The 14,623-nt window shown below is 44.1% G+C and overlaps 5 protein-coding genes and 1 long non-coding RNA gene across 10 annotated transcripts; 5 read left to right on the top strand and 1 right to left on the bottom strand.

The window, feature by feature from the left end:
- Positions 1 to 147: 147 nt before the first annotated feature.
- LOC124196890 lies at positions 148 to 1,167 on the top strand. Its single transcript, XM_046592142.1, has 3 exons — positions 148 to 251; positions 306 to 533; positions 598 to 1,167. Exons 1-3 carry the CDS (start codon positions 189 to 191, stop codon positions 1,027 to 1,029), a joined length of 723 nt encoding a protein of 240 aa, XP_046448098.1. The 5' UTR covers positions 148 to 188; the 3' UTR covers positions 1,030 to 1,167.
- A 571-nt stretch (positions 1,168 to 1,738) lies between these two features.
- LOC124196886 lies at positions 1,739 to 2,618 on the top strand. Its single transcript, XM_046592137.1, has 2 exons — positions 1,739 to 1,849; positions 1,921 to 2,618. Exons 1-2 carry the CDS (start codon positions 1,844 to 1,846, stop codon positions 2,485 to 2,487), a joined length of 573 nt encoding a protein of 190 aa, XP_046448093.1. The 5' UTR covers positions 1,739 to 1,843; the 3' UTR covers positions 2,488 to 2,618.
- Positions 2,619 to 3,264: 646 nt separating this feature from the next.
- Positions 3,265 to 4,274, top strand: LOC124196887 (salivary glue protein Sgs-3-like). Of its 2 annotated transcripts, XM_046592139.1 has the most exons (4): positions 3,267 to 3,352; positions 3,414 to 3,521; positions 3,602 to 3,785; positions 3,864 to 4,274. In XM_046592139.1, the coding sequence occupies exons 1-4, from the start codon at positions 3,344 to 3,346 to the stop codon at positions 4,046 to 4,048; spliced, it is 486 nt and encodes a 161-aa protein (XP_046448095.1). In that variant the 5' UTR covers positions 3,267 to 3,343; the 3' UTR covers positions 4,049 to 4,274. The 2 variants fall into 2 exon arrangements, with proteins under 2 accessions (XP_046448094.1, XP_046448095.1); XM_046592138.1 differs by having other exon boundaries at positions 3,265 to 3,352; positions 3,602 to 4,274.
- LOC124196888 lies at positions 4,268 to 5,089 on the bottom strand. The gene is made up of 3 exons (XR_006875861.1): positions 4,993 to 5,089; positions 4,756 to 4,842; positions 4,268 to 4,642 (listed from the first exon to the last, which is right to left on the bottom strand). It is a non-coding gene; the product is annotated as an uncharacterized LOC124196888 (long non-coding RNA).
- Positions 5,090 to 5,823: 734 nt separating this feature from the next.
- LOC124196885 (brachyurin-like) lies at positions 5,824 to 8,656 on the top strand. Of its 3 annotated transcripts, none has more exons than XM_046592134.1 (7): positions 5,824 to 5,934; positions 6,003 to 7,326; positions 7,477 to 7,678; positions 7,745 to 7,914; positions 7,971 to 8,069; positions 8,133 to 8,272; positions 8,339 to 8,656. In XM_046592134.1, exons 2-7 carry the CDS (start codon positions 7,095 to 7,097, stop codon positions 8,597 to 8,599), a joined length of 1,104 nt encoding a protein of 367 aa, XP_046448090.1. In that variant the 5' UTR covers positions 5,824 to 5,934; positions 6,003 to 7,094; the 3' UTR covers positions 8,600 to 8,656. The 3 variants fall into 3 exon arrangements, with proteins under 3 accessions (XP_046448090.1, XP_046448089.1, XP_046448092.1); XM_046592133.1 differs by having other exon boundaries at positions 5,829 to 5,939; XM_046592136.1 differs by lacking the exon at positions 5,824 to 5,934 and having other exon boundaries at positions 6,907 to 7,326; positions 8,136 to 8,272.
- Positions 8,657 to 8,982: 326 nt separating this feature from the next.
- On the top strand, positions 8,983 to 10,023 carry LOC124196884. 2 transcript variants are annotated; one of them, XM_046592132.1, is made up of 3 exons: positions 8,983 to 9,109; positions 9,180 to 9,263; positions 9,334 to 10,023. In XM_046592132.1, the coding sequence occupies exons 1-3, from the start codon at positions 9,098 to 9,100 to the stop codon at positions 9,859 to 9,861; spliced, it is 624 nt and encodes a 207-aa protein (XP_046448088.1). In that variant the 5' UTR covers positions 8,983 to 9,097; the 3' UTR covers positions 9,862 to 10,023. The 2 variants fall into 2 exon arrangements, with proteins under 2 accessions (XP_046448088.1, XP_046448087.1); XM_046592131.1 differs by having other exon boundaries at positions 9,011 to 9,112.
- Positions 10,024 to 14,623: the final 4,600 nt, after the last annotated feature.

Genomic DNA, 14,623 nt, shown 5'->3' with positions numbered 1-14,623 from the left:
GAGATAATAATAGAAAATTACTTCGAAATCATTCTTTCTCAAACAAACGTTAGAAATCGACAAGGCCCTCGTCTGGAAATATTTCTGTCAAGCCCTTGACTTTGAATATTCCCACAGTCAATATCAAAGTTGAAATGGCCGCTGGCGTCGATATTCCAACGATATAAAAGACACCACCAATCGGACAAATGAAACACACACCGCTGACTCTTGCAGTTGACAATCTCAGTGCATCAATAGCCAACATGCAGGTAAAACTATTTCCCTAATGAATCTAATTAAAATTAATTCGTTGTTACCGGCAGAAATATTTCATTGCTCTGATGCTGATGGCCGTCGCATCGGCAACTCTGGATGCCACCGGCAACAAAGACGCCGATGCTGTCAAGAGCGATTCATCCGCACCGGTGAAATCCGTCGCTAATTACAGGACCGACCAACGCATCCGCCGTCAGGCAGCCACACCCCTCACTCCCAACGTTCCGGTCATCAACGGCGCCAACATTCAATCCACGTCTCTAACTCGAGTTCAGGTAACAAATCTAATTTCTAATAATAAAAGAATTAATTGAATTATTCCGGAAAACTTATAAAAAGGCACCTGAAGTCAAGACATTGGCGTCGCAATTGGCGGACAACAGCGTCGATTCCAAACCGGAAAGCGGAAGCACCAAACAGGTGGGCGGACTTTTGGGCGGAGTCCTGGGCGGTCTGCTGCCCAATTCTCCACAGTGCGTCTACAACAACAACTGCGCCTTCATCGGATTGCAATTGTACGTCGTCCTAAACATCCTGGATCCGGTCGTGTGCGGAAACGACGTCTGCGCCGGCGACGCCCAGTGCACCCACTTCACCCACAATCCAGTCACCGGCCAGTGCATCCTGCACAAAGCGCCCGGAACTGGCGGCGGATGGGCCACCACGACTCCGACTTCCGTCGGATCCGTTTGCGGGCACATTCCCAAACGATCCTGCGGTGCCGGATCGCTCCTGTCACTCTGCCTCGGCTTGAATCTGGGCATCTTGTAAATTTGTTGTCGTCACCTGCATGGAAACGATAATAATTAGACACGAGCTGCCGTCAAAAGTTGAATTCTAAAATGGTTTAAGGACATTTGTTGATGCCGAAATTGGCGGGGAATACAAATTCTTATGTTGGAAACAAAACTGAAATTGCTTTCATTATTATTCGTGGCTCTCATCATACAATTATACAATTATTCAAATCTAAACTTTAGAACGAAACGGTCTTTTTCCTTTGTTATATGTTGGACAGAGTTTGAGATATCAAATCGTGTTAAATTGAAAGAGTAAAAAACTAAAAAAATATTAACTATATCAACTCTCCTCAATTGACATTGCATTGGACCTTGATCAAGTTGGAAAGAGAAATAAATGAAACTATTAGACACGGTGAAAATGATTGATGAGACATGGGCTGAACTCGAAATTGACTACGAATTAAAAAAAAAAAAAAACGACGATGAAAACCAATTCACTTATTCCCCAGCACTATAGCCGTTGACTATCATTGATTAATTACAGTAGGCTATAATGAACTGGCTGACGTCCTTGAATGCCTTTTTAAAACAAAAGGCTACTAAGGCAAACAGAGTTCATTTACAGAGTTTGCTGCAAGACTGAAAGAAACTGTGCAAGCCATACGCCAAGGTTGGACGCATAGCATTTCGCCAGCAAATGCACGAATGCAAGTTCATTTCAAAATACGGAGTTAATGCATTTAAACAAATCGATACATACCGTCTCCTCCTCTCAAAAGTATAAAGGCAAAGTCTTTGGCCATTAGAAAGACACAGTCTCACACAGCCGAACAATCTCCAACATGCAGGTAAAAATCCTATATACTAAAACACACTCAATTCTAAATTTAGTTAAATCTAATTGATAATTTGTATACAGAATTACTTCCTTGTCCTGATACTGGCGATCGCTTCCGCCAACACTCTGCTGATGGATGAGGAGCCCATGGATTTCTCCCGTGAACGCCGTCAAGTCCCTTCGTTCGAACAGGAGCCGGAAGTGATTGATCCATCGGCGGCCAGCACATCGGTGGTCGATCCATCGGCGGACAGTACATCGGTGGTCGATCTGGCAGCCAAGCAGGCCCTTCCATCGACGTCCCAGCACAACTCTGAGGACTGCGTCTACACCAACAACCGGATGTTCCTCGGCTTGGTCCTCTACGTCCGGATCAACGTGGCCAGCGCCTTGGTGTGCGGCAACACCATCTGCAGCAGCGATCCCAGGTGCACCCACTTCACGTACAATCCCAACGTCGGCGGAGGTACTTGCACGCTGTGCAGTCAGCCGGGATCGGGCGGCACCTGGTCCGTTCCCACTCCGCCGTCGTCTCACATCGTTTGCGGTCACATCCCCAAACGATCCTGCAATCCCAATGCTCTCATTTCCATCTGCCTCGGTCTCGATCTTGGCCTCGGTCTCGGTGGTCTCTTGGGTAAAAAGTAAAACCTGCTGGAAAATGATTAGAATTTGAACTGGACAGGATTTTAACTGGTGGAGGGTTTAGTCTTTGTTACTATAATTCTGATGTGAAGGATTTGTTGTGTCAAAGAGAATAAACGGAATATAATATCAAATTCTTATTTTTGATTTTCCTTTGCTCAAAAAGTAATAAAAGTGCATAGACTAAATAATTATAATGCATGACAGTTGATGGGGAAATCACGTAAAGTAAATTCATATGACAATGTTGATTTCGGGCTGTATCTCGTTTAGCAATATTTGGCCATGAAACTTTCAACGGTGTCTTTCCGTACGTATTAATGGAAATGTCCACCAGGAACAATCGACAAGATGAACGACCCAATTGCACATCATCTACAATATCGAGCCTATATAGTCAGTTTGATAAGATATTCACGAAATTTTCCCTTGCGTGAAAGAAAAAAGGATAACTACCAATGTAACCCTAGCAGAGTGTTCAGCATATCAAATTAATATAAGTTGCTACACCTGAATCGAACGTTAATTGTAATGCTGGAATGCGAGTGTTGCCATCAAGTGTTTGGCAACGAATCTATAATTGTCTTGTTCGTACCCCAGAATGTCTCAATTATCCCGAGCTGATTTGGGAATGGAATGCACAGCAGGATCGATTGACTTGCGACAGCAGCCAACGATGACGCTTCGTCGTTTCGCAAAGGAAAATCACGTGACATTGGCTACGCAACAATTCAAATTGTGCACCTATATAAACCAGAAGTACTCGAGTTGATCTCTATCAATTCGCCGTCTTCTCCTCCAGTTGGTAGTCAAAGTTTCCAGTCGCTCCTCAAAAGAATTCCCCAAGAAAAACCTAAAAATGAACAAGGTAAAAAGGCTCATAACTTTTAATTGAAATTGAAAATAGAATTTCATCTTGTATGGCGCAGGGTCTGTCAATTTTCGCCCTGATGATCGGAGCGGCTCTTTTCATCGCTCAAATGCCATTCCATTCGGAAGCAGCACCCGTCGACGAGCCCCAGTTCCTGTCCATCGACGTACATATAAATTCCATCACACATTCCATAGAATTTGATTTGAAATATTTACCATTTTCCTTTTTTTTTTAATGATTCAGTTGGCGGATATGATGGAAGATGGTCTTACCACACCTTCACCTTTAGAAGATGAGTCAGTAACACTGGCGACAGACGTTGAGGATGACCGATGTCTTACCTGCCCTACTAAGACCACACCCCATCACACTAAACCTACCACTAAACCCACTCACCCCACCAAGAAAACCAAGCCAACCACTAAACCCACTCACCCCACCAAGAAAACCAAGCCAACAACTAAACCCACTAAACCCACTCACCCTACCAAGAAAACCAAGCCAACCACTAAACCCACTCACCCTACCAAGAAAACTAAGCCCACAACTCGTAAGCCGTGCCCCACCGTCTGTTACCCTCATCCAGTATGCCCTCCCTGCCAGCATCCCGTTGAAGATGAAGTCGAAGTGGCTGCCGATGATGATGACGCAGTTGTCGAAAAAATCGCCCCAGTCGTGGATTTTGAATGAGGCAACCGAACTTGTTGGAAGCTTTCCCCGGTTGAAATGTTTGAATGCGTAATATTATATTCTATAATAGATTTTTAGATCGTTATCTGGACGCTATGAATTGGAAGCTAAATTTCAGTTTCATTTCGCTTTTTGCTGGCCCAAAAAACAAACCAATGGCTCTATTGATTTATGATTTTTGACTTGGCGAAAAGTGAATAACAATAAACCTATTCAAATTCTTTAACTCGATATTTAAATGATTTAATTAGAGTCTGGTCGATTCGATTATAGTGAATGTCAGTTGCTTAGTAAAAAGTGGCAAGAGAAGTTCAAGTCAAGTGCCTAGCTCAGGATTAATCGCACTACAACACCAAACAGTTCAGATAGGAAGATTACAGATAGATTTGTCCTACCTTTAATTAAGCCTGGGAAATACAGCTAGGCATCTGCAGTCAACACTCCATTCCCAGTATAAAGTTGAATCCACCAGGCAGGATCTGCAAAAGGGGGGTCCTCGTGAATACACCCACAGGACATTCTTGATAACAAAGGGGAAGAACTCGACCGACATCGAACAGTTTATTCTCCAGTGGAACAGGATGCTGTTATAGTCTATATGAAAAATTGGTTTACGAAAAACATTTGCAGAAAAAAAAGTCACGAATCATCATAAAATATTTAGCAGGTCACAGCAATCAAAGTAGTAACACAAATCAATCATTTACCCAAACGCTGACACTGAAATTGTGATACCAGCATGAGCCAGAACTGGCATGCTGTGTTGTTACGATAGCTGGCTCAGGCCTCATTATCTGCACAAAGGAAAAGGTTACCATAATGCAAACAAAGCATCCAAGCATCGAAAGGTGGCTTTCACATGATAAATGCTAGTCAGAAAGTAACTTGACAAGATTAACTCTGCTAATTAAGACCCCATAATCATTCTTGGTTTTATTAACTACCTGCAAACAGCATGGTGTGGAGAGCATGGCGAGTGGTAAGTCGTAACACCCAGCCGGCAGCCGGAAACCGCCATGGAGTCTCTTTTCCAACATGGACACATGGCACACGGAAAGAGAAAGAAATCTAAGCAGACGACACTTGTCTTCTAATTTGCATGATTAAGAATAAGATATCGATAGAAATGAAACAAATGATTAAAAATCGATTCGATAAAAAATTAAAATCTCCAGATAATTACTTCTACAGGAATAATGAAAAATTCTAAAAATGCAAGTATATAGTTAATTAAAAGTAACAAGTTTGGTTTTTTAGCTTATAAATAGATTTATATAGAGCCCAGCAATCGAGCGATGATTCATTGCCATGAAAGGTATTATTATAATGTGCGGTAGATGGAGCTGTCAATCATGAAAGTCAAATATTCGGACATCATGTCTATGTCAGTGATGAACGACTAATTGAATTCCGAAATCTCGTCGGGTCCATTGGTGCACTTCGATGTTGATTCAGACTTTTAATCTGTTCCAGAACCGGAGTCGACCTCGGTGTATACTGGAATGCTTTCACGGAAACTATAAGAGAATTGGTTCACACACGTATACACTGCCAAATGAAACGCCATTGGTCTGATTGAATTGATCGTCATCCCTTTCGCAATGACCAAATGAAAACGTCAAATGTGTATAACATCCACCAAGGCCAAAATCAGAATTTACTACAACTACCTAATTCGACAGAATATTGCACAGCATGCAATTGGACCATATGGTATATATAAAAAGACGGTTTCAGCAATCCGGATTCCGCACGGACCCTATAGTGTGTATAAATAAGACAAGTTGGCAAAGGACATCCAGGTATCATTCGTGGCTACTTCTTTGATCCGAGTCGACTGTCTGATTTAACTTCCTGAATTAACTATAGAAGAAAAGAAAAGATGAGTAAGGTATAACATATTTCAAATAAGAATTAAATCTATTAGTTAAATGGACAGTACATTTGGTTTCAGTTGTGCTGGTGGTTGCTCTTCTTGTTGGTAGCTACCGGCGATGACGTCAGAGCGGAAGTCAATCCGGAAGAACTACCGGAAGTGAAAACCACTTCCGACGATTTGGCCAAATCGGAAGCAAAGTGCGTCATTCCGCCGACCACCAATCGGAATATTCCGTCCGTCACCTACAGCACCAATTGCGATTTCTGCGACCACGCCCTCTACACTGTGACGTGCATCCCCAACGCCTTCGCTTGCGCCGCCCTGTGCGCCGGCGACCGGCTCTGCAGCCATTTCACGTACATTGGCATTTTAAACCGCGGGACTTGCCGGCTGAAAAGCGCCTTCGGCTCCGGAGGCTCCTGGGCCTCATCCGTCAAGGCCCCGTCGCCTTACATATGCGGATACATTCCTAGTCGAGCCTTGGTCGATGTATTCCTCAACATTTGCGTGGGGATGGACATAACCGGAGTCGTCCGTCGCTGAAACACTTTTTCATTCATCAATTATTATTTTTTTTTAATTATTTCAAATTTCTAAATGGGCAGGAAATAAACTTTAGTTTTAAGTCAAGGCCTTTTTGTAACATTGTGGGTGGGTTACGTAATTTTTTAGTTTTTAGTTTTTAGTCCTGGAGGCATTTTGCTTCGCAACAAAGAGATGGGGGTTACATCATTTAGTTTTATAGTAGAGTTACGTAACTTAAATAATTAACCTGAATAAAGCAAACGTCCGGCATGTAATAGAACGGCCTAAGTCTGAATGATAAAATCAGATAAGTGAATGATCCCATTATTTGTCTAGCATCAACATCCGTGTATATTGGATTGCTAGATAACACCTGAATTCTCTTTGACGTCATAAATGGGTAAGGTGTGGGGGTGCGTGATTTGGCCTTTTCCATTTTTACAAATATATAGAACGGGCCTGATTAGCGAGCGCGGATAAGACGGGCGAGAAAATGGAACACTTTTTTAAATTTATGATCCTGATGTTGAAATGTTTGACACCTGGGCATTTACATAATCAGTGTGTGAACGATAAAACGACTTTTAACATGTATAGAAGTTGCACACGGGAGTGTAGAGTTTATTTTTCTTTTCCAACGTTATGGAACGTGTTGGAAAATTCGTCTGCTGGATTCTGTTCGGAATTGTGCTGACTCTGTTCTTATTCCATCCGGCCGATTGCATCCAGCCCGTAGTAGTCAAACACAATTCCAAATTGATTTCGGCGTTGATCAGAAACCCGAACAATTGGCCAAGGCGGAATCTTAATCCGCACAACGGAATTCGACCACCTTCCAGATTGAGAAGAGACATCCGCATCGGATTCATTGACGGTAATTTCGATTAATAAAATAATAATTAATCAAATAACAATTAATCAAATAATAATTAATCAAATAACAATTAATCAAATAAAAATTAATTAAATAATAATTAATCTAATTTTATGTTTGTGTGTTTATCGTTCTAAAATTGTTTGACAGATGTCGACAGAGTTTGTGGTGTGGGCAATCCGCCGGATGACAATTCCTGGATGAGGATCGTCGGCGGAGTGGAGACGGCCCCCAACGAGTTCCCGTGGCAGGTGTTTCTCGTCCTGGAAAAAGCCAATCATCAACTCTTCTCTTGTGGCGGCAGTTTGATCAGCGACAGGTGGATCCTAACCGCCGCCCACTGTCTAGAAAAGTAACTTCAAATTCTTTTTGATTTAATTCGAATAATTAATGACGTAACATATGTTCAATGTCCAAGTGTCGCTATCGTTCACGTCACTTTGGGGGCCCACAATGTCGACGACGACCAAGAAATCCACCAGGAAAATTACAGGAGCCGCGATTACTACATCCATCCTGATTGGGACTCCAACACTCTTCAAGGTGACATTGGTCTCATCCGGCTTCCGCAATCCATCGACTTTTCAGGTATATTAATTATAATCTTGATTGTGCAATAATTATAATTGTAATAAACATTTTAGATTACGTCCGGCCGATTTGTTTGGACAGCCCGTCCGAGTCCCTCAACGATTACGTGGGTGAAACTGTCGTTCTCACCGGATGGGGTCTATACAGTGACGGTAAAACAAATGATTCAAATTAATTCATAATTAAACTTAGAATTACAATTCATTTAAATGCAGAAGGTGGCGGCACGAGTTCAGTCCTTCGCAAAACGTCCGCCGAGGTGATCACGAACCAGGAGTGTTACGAGCAGTACGATAGCCTCATCACCGACGACATGATGTGCACCAGCACGACCAATCACCACGGCACCTGCAACGTATCATTTTAAATAATCTAATCAATTGAATCTTTGACTGAAACAAAATTAATTTGTCATAATCAGGGCGACAGCGGCGGTCCGATGCATTTGGAAATGGCCGACGGCAGTTGGAAACAGATCGGGATCGTTTCGTTCGGCTCCAATTTGGGCTGCGAAAAGGGTTACCCCAACGGATTCACGCGGGTCAGTTCGTTCGCCACTTGGATCCAGAACACGACGGCCCAGATGAGTAACACGGCCGTCCAGATGAAGCAGCCGGCCGTCACTACCATGCTGTGGCTGGCTCTCTTATCAGCATTAGATTTAACTTCTATTCTAACTTAAAATTCACAATTGTATTATACAAACGTCTATCACGAATAAAAATCGATTAAAATAAGACCATCTTTGAATTTAGAATTTATTTTTATGCTATGATTATAACTACAGGATATCCTTGAGTCTACAAGGTTAAACTTGTGCTGATGGGATTGCTCAATGAAAAGGGAAAGTCTTTATATGTCTTCAATAATGATTGATATGATTTTAAATTGCCAGTCTGGTGAATAATGCAGGTAATGAAATTTGATTGTCCACTCAATTGGCGGTGGACATTTCTGAAAAATGGGGAAACAATATCGCGGCACGTTTTATGCTGGTGGCGGTGAATAGATTTTAAAAATTGGCAATGACATTATTAATGGACATTCTATTAATGTTATAGGGTCTATAGGTATATAAATAAGGGATGCTGAGCTAAGCAAATCATTCGTCTCCTGCTGCTTCTTCCAGTCACTTGTTCACTTGTCTTAACTATCCCAAACCTCAGAAAATTAATTGAAAATGTTGAATATGATGGTAAATTTTATTAATTAATATTATGCACATGTTTGCAATTAACATTTGATCTTTTATTTTTCAACAGGAATTGATGCCATTGTGTCTGTTGGCCATTGCTGTTTTGGTATCAGCCGAAGCCTCGCCAAAGGCCATTTTCAATGGCAGACACGTATATAAGATAATCAATTTCATTTCAGAAAATAAAATTGATGATGACGCAATATCGTTTAAAAATTCAGGTGGTGGCCAAACAAGAAAAAATCCCGGGAAACATCGACAAGCGTCTAACTGATCCTCGTTGCGCCACTTGCTCCGATGACTGTCCACCCACTTGTGGGTCGTATTACACAACTCCTTATCCCGTTACCGAACCCCCGTGTCACGATTGCCATGACACCTGCCCACCTGACCACCAACCGACGACGACTAAATTCTCCAACCTCCCGTCCATCACCTACAGCACCAATTGTGATTTCTGCGATCACGATCTTTACACGCTCACCTGCGTCGCGACGCCGTTGGAATGCGCTGCCCGTTGCGCCGTCGATTTGAGGTGCAGCCACTTCACTTACATCGCCAATCATCAAGGCGGAACTTGCATTTTGAAAAAAGCTTTCGGTTCCGGCGGCGCCTGGGCGTCGTCCGTTCCGTCGCCGTCGCATTACGTCTGCGGTTACATCCCCAGCCGAGCCCTGATTGGCATTTTCCTCAACATTTGCGTCGGATTGGACATTACCGGAAGCATCCGCACCGGAACCGCTAAATAGAGCAACTTTTGACGTATATCCAACTTGGACTTCCGCGTAAATGTTTTTGGGTTTTAATTATACTTATTAAACATTGAATTTGGTGGAGGAGTTGATGATATCTATTCTAGAATTGTGTATTCGGTAATTGGGAAATGAATAAACAATTGTTGGGAAAAAAAATCTGGTATTTGAAAAAGCTTTTAACTTTTCATCACGAAAAGTAGAAAGGCCAATTTTCTAAATTATATCTTTTGGTTCCATTAAGAAAAGAATTGCGTCATCCAAATGAATGTCATTTATGAATATTTACACTCATATGGATAACCATTCAAATATCTGCTGCCCAATTAATAATTGTATAGAAATTTATAGATGAAAGGAAAAAAGCTTGACGTGCTGAATTTGATGTGAAAATCAGAAATGATTATTGCGTCATTATATAGAAATAACCGGATGCAGATCAGTTTGGTGCACTCTGAATAGCGCTCGGGTCACGACTCTTCATTTGATATTCATCCAACAAAAACAAACACAAACGTAGTACACGTCGTAATAATATTCAAACACGGAATACATTAACCTTGATTGCATTATAAGCCGGGCGTGAGTGATTCTCCTTGACCATTTTGAACGAAACTGTTGCTACATGCAATAAAAGAAAGATGCAAATGCCAATCAGCTGAACGCTTATTACCCTGAAGAGGTACGCTCGTGAGTAAATATGAATTGATAGGAGGCCATTCAATACGATTCTATATATATTAGAGCTCTTCAATTAATCTACAAGGCCCTGGGTGCTGCTGGTATAGACTATCAATTAACGATGTGCTGCTGTTGCGTCATCAACTGCATTTGCCAAGGTGACAGTGACGAATGGACAGACGGAAATTCGGGTCCCATCTCAGTTGTGTGTGACTATATTCTTCTCCGCTTTGATTGCCACATGCTGGTCTGTTATTTATCGATATATCCTCAACAGCTCCTGGGCTTTCAACAGCTCATCCTGCCAGCAGGTGTATATAAATAAGAGATGCTGGACCGAGTGAATCTATCGCACTCACCTGTTGCATCTCCTCCTAGTTGTTTCAATTGTTTGAATTCAAGAAGAAGAACATCAGTTCAATTAATTGAATCATCCAAATGAATCAGGTATTATTTAATTTGATTATTAAATCACAGCATTTTCTTAGCTTATTGATTGGGTTGAAATGGAATTGATGTTGTTAATAAGCAGATTTCGTTCCATTGCGTGATGTTGATGGCGGTGCTGGTGATGGCCGCCATCGCCGTGGTTCCGGCAACGGCTGGCCGGAGTAAAAACCCGCGGATAAGATGGTCGAATATTAACGGAAATAATAATAACCAAAGGAGGAGCGGAGCCATGATGGCAGCTGAAGCGAGATCTAGAAACATTTACAATTACCATTTGATAGCGCAGCACGTAATGAAATATTGGACGATTGGAATGTGATGGCGTCGATTTTTAATTGAATTATTTTTTAATTGTATTAGACGTCGCTATTGAAAGAAGATGGGAACTTGACATCAAAGTTGGAAGGCAGCGGCGATGCACTTATCGATCCCCGTTGTTCCAGTTGCATTTTCGATTGCCCTACCAATTGTTATCCACCTGTGACGTCACCACACACTAAACCTCCATGTCCTACCTGTCCACCTCCACCAACATATACTACTCCCCCAACCCACCACACCTACCCAACTACCCCAACCCACCACACTACTCCAACTACCCCAACCCACCAAACTACCCCAACCCACCACACTACTCCAACTACCCCAACCCACAAAACTACCCCAACCCACCACACTACTCCAACTACCCCAACCCACAAAACTACCCCAACCCACCACACTTCTCCAACTACCCCAACCCACAAAACTACCCCAACCCACCACAGCACCTATCCAACTACCCCAACCCACCACACTACTCCATCTACCCCAACCCACCACACTACCCCAACCCACCACACTACCCCAACCCACCACACTACCCCAACTTACCACACTACCCCAACTACCCCAACCCACCACACTACCCCAACTACCCCAACCCACCACACTACTCCAACTACCCCAACCCACAAAACTACCCAAACCTACCACACTACTCCAACTACCCCAACCCACCACACTACCCCAACCCACCACACTACTCCAACCTACCACACTACTCCAACTACCCCAACCCACCACACTACCCCAACCCACCACACTACTCCAACCTACCACACTACTCCAACTACCCCAACCCACCACACTACCCCAACCCACCAAACTACCCCAACCCACCACACTACTCCAACTACCCCAACCCACAAAACTACCCCAACCCACCACAGCACCTATCCAACTACCCCAACCCACCACACTACTCCAACTACCCCAACCCACCACACTACCCCAACCTACCACACTACTCCAACTACCCCAACCCACAAAACTACCCAAACCTACCACACTACTCCAACTACCCCAACCCACCACACTACCCCAACCCACCACACTACGCCAACCTACCACACTACTCCAACTACCCCAACCCACCACACTACCCCAACCCACCACACTACCCCAACCCACCACACTACCCCAACCCACCACACTACCCCAACCCACCACACTACCCCAACCTACCACACTACTCCGACTACCCCAACCCACCACACTACCCCAACCCACCACACTACCCCAACTACCCCAACCCACCACACTACTCCAACTACCCCAACCCACAAAACTACCCAAACCTACCACACTACTCCAACTACCCCAACCCACCACACTACCCCAACCCACCACACTACTCCAACCTACCACACTACTCCAACTACCCCAACCCACCACACTACCCCAACCCACCACACTACTCCAACCTACCACACTACTCCAACTACCCCAACCCACCACACTACCCCAACCCACCACACTACCCCAACCCACCAAACTACCCCAACCCACCACACTACTCCAACTACCCCAACCCACAAAACTACCCCAACCCACCACAGCACCTATCCAACTACCCCAACCCACCACACTACTCCAACTACCCCAACCCACCACACTACCCCAACCTACCACACTACTCCAACTACCCCAACCCACAAAACTACCGAAACCTACCACACTACTCCAACTACCCCAACCCACCACACTACCCCAACCCACCACACTACGCCAACCTACCACACTACTCCAACTACCCCAACCCACCACACTACCCCAACCCACCACACTACCCCAACCCACCACACTACCCCAACCCACCACACTACCCCAACCCACCACACTACCCCAACCTACCACACTACTCCGACTACCCCAACCCACCACACTACCCCAACCCACCACACTACGCCAACCTACCACACTACTCCAACTACCCCAACCCACCACACTACCCCAACCCACCACACTACCCCAACCCACCACACTACTCCAAATACCCCAACCCACCACACTACCCCAACCCACCACACTACTCCAACCTACCACACTACTCCAACTACCCCAACCCACCACACTACCCCAACCCACCACACTACCCCAACCCACCACACTACCCCAACCTACCACACTACTCCAACTACCCCAACCCACCACACTACCCCAACCCACCGAACTACCCCAACTCACTATACCCGCCCAACTCATCCATTTACTGATCCCACTAAAACTCCTCACACAAAACCACCTTACACTAAACCACCTCACACGGAACCCCCGTGTCACGATTGCGATGACACCTGCCCACCTCATCACAAACCGACGACGACAAAATTCCCCAATCTGCCGTCCATCACCTACAGCACAAATTGCGATTTCTGCGATCACGATCTTTACACGCTCACCTGCGTCGCGACGCCGTTCGATTGCGCTGGTTGTTGCGCTGCTGATTCTAGATGCAGCCACTTCACTTACGTCGCCAATCTCAAAGGAGGAACTTGCATTTTGAAAAAAGCTTTCGGTTCCGGCGGCGCCTGGGCGTCGCCCGTTCCGTCGCCGTCACATTACGTCTGCGGTTACATCCCCAGACGGGCCCTGCTTGACATTTTTCTCAACATTTGCGTCGGATTGGGCATTAATACCGGCATCTTTCGCACCGGAACTGCTTAGCCTATTGAATAAAAGATGAGGCTAAATAGTAACTACTTGTGTAAAACTGAAATGATTTAGCCTACTTTAATTGCTATAGAACTTTATTTCTTTTTATATAAAATCTGTGTGATTCATATAGAGGTGAGAGACTTTGTTCAATGTTTGCTTTCGATTTTTGAAATGAAATGTTTCTGTAGGTTGGAAAATGGTAGGGAAATAAAACCAGAGAGATATAAACTCAATTGTGCAATCGTATACAAGACTTAGTATAATACCAACGTCAATCACCAGCACGGGACCTGTCAGGTATTTGTTTTAAATCTAATCTAATCAATTCCATTTACTTTGGCTCAAAGAAATGAATCTGTCACATCACCAGGGCCAAAGTGCTCACCGGTGAACTTCGAAATGGCCGGCGACAGTTGGAAACAAAAATGATCGGGATCGTTAGGTTCGGCTCTCGAATATCCCTCACACCTCTATGCCAAACACAACTTGCAGCAAAGTTTACCGCCATAATAACTCCCACTATATACAGCGCGCATTTTATCGACAAGTCGCACGACTCTTTGCTCTGCGGAACCGATGCAACTTTCAAAAGCTCTATAAAAGAAACGGTGAATTTCAGACTCATCGCAGCATCAAATTGCTCCTGTTG

The sequence above is a fragment of the Daphnia pulex genome, chromosome 7 (genome assembly GCF_021134715.1).
Source record: "Daphnia pulex isolate KAP4 chromosome 7, ASM2113471v1".
Taxonomy (NCBI): domain Eukaryota; kingdom Metazoa; phylum Arthropoda; class Branchiopoda; order Diplostraca; family Daphniidae; genus Daphnia; species Daphnia pulex.
This window is presented reverse-complemented; position numbering and strand designations above follow the sequence as displayed.

What these genes read in the sequence shown, in the direction of transcription:
- LOC124196890 (XM_046592142.1), top strand. Translation starts at nt 189, where the DNA reads ATGAAACACACACCGCTGACTCTTGCAGTTGACAATCTCAGTGCATCA. An exon ending in CATCAATAGCCAACATGCAG is followed by an intron (nt 252 to 305) that starts GTAAAACTATTT and finishes TGTTACCGGCAG; the next exon opens with AAATATTTCATTGCTCTGAT. An exon ending in CGTCTCTAACTCGAGTTCAG is followed by an intron (nt 534 to 597) that starts GTAACAAATCTA and finishes ACTTATAAAAAG; the next exon opens with GCACCTGAAGTCAAGACATT.
- LOC124196887 (XM_046592138.1), top strand. An exon ending in CCCAGTTCCTGTCCATCGAC is followed by an intron (nt 3,522 to 3,601) that starts GTACATATAAAT and finishes TTAATGATTCAG; the next exon opens with TTGGCGGATATGATGGAAGA.
- LOC124196885 (XM_046592134.1), top strand. Translation starts at nt 7,095, where the DNA reads ATGGAACGTGTTGGAAAATTCGTCTGCTGGATTCTGTTCGGAATTGTG. An exon ending in CCGCATCGGATTCATTGACG is followed by an intron (nt 7,327 to 7,476) that starts GTAATTTCGATT and finishes ATTGTTTGACAG; the next exon opens with ATGTCGACAGAGTTTGTGGT. An exon ending in GCAATCCATCGACTTTTCAG is followed by an intron (nt 7,915 to 7,970) that starts GTATATTAATTA and finishes TAAACATTTTAG; the next exon opens with ATTACGTCCGGCCGATTTGT.
- LOC124196884 (XM_046592131.1), top strand. An exon ending in CCATTTTCAATGGCAGACAC is followed by an intron (nt 9,264 to 9,333) that starts GTATATAAGATA and finishes TTAAAAATTCAG; the next exon opens with GTGGTGGCCAAACAAGAAAA.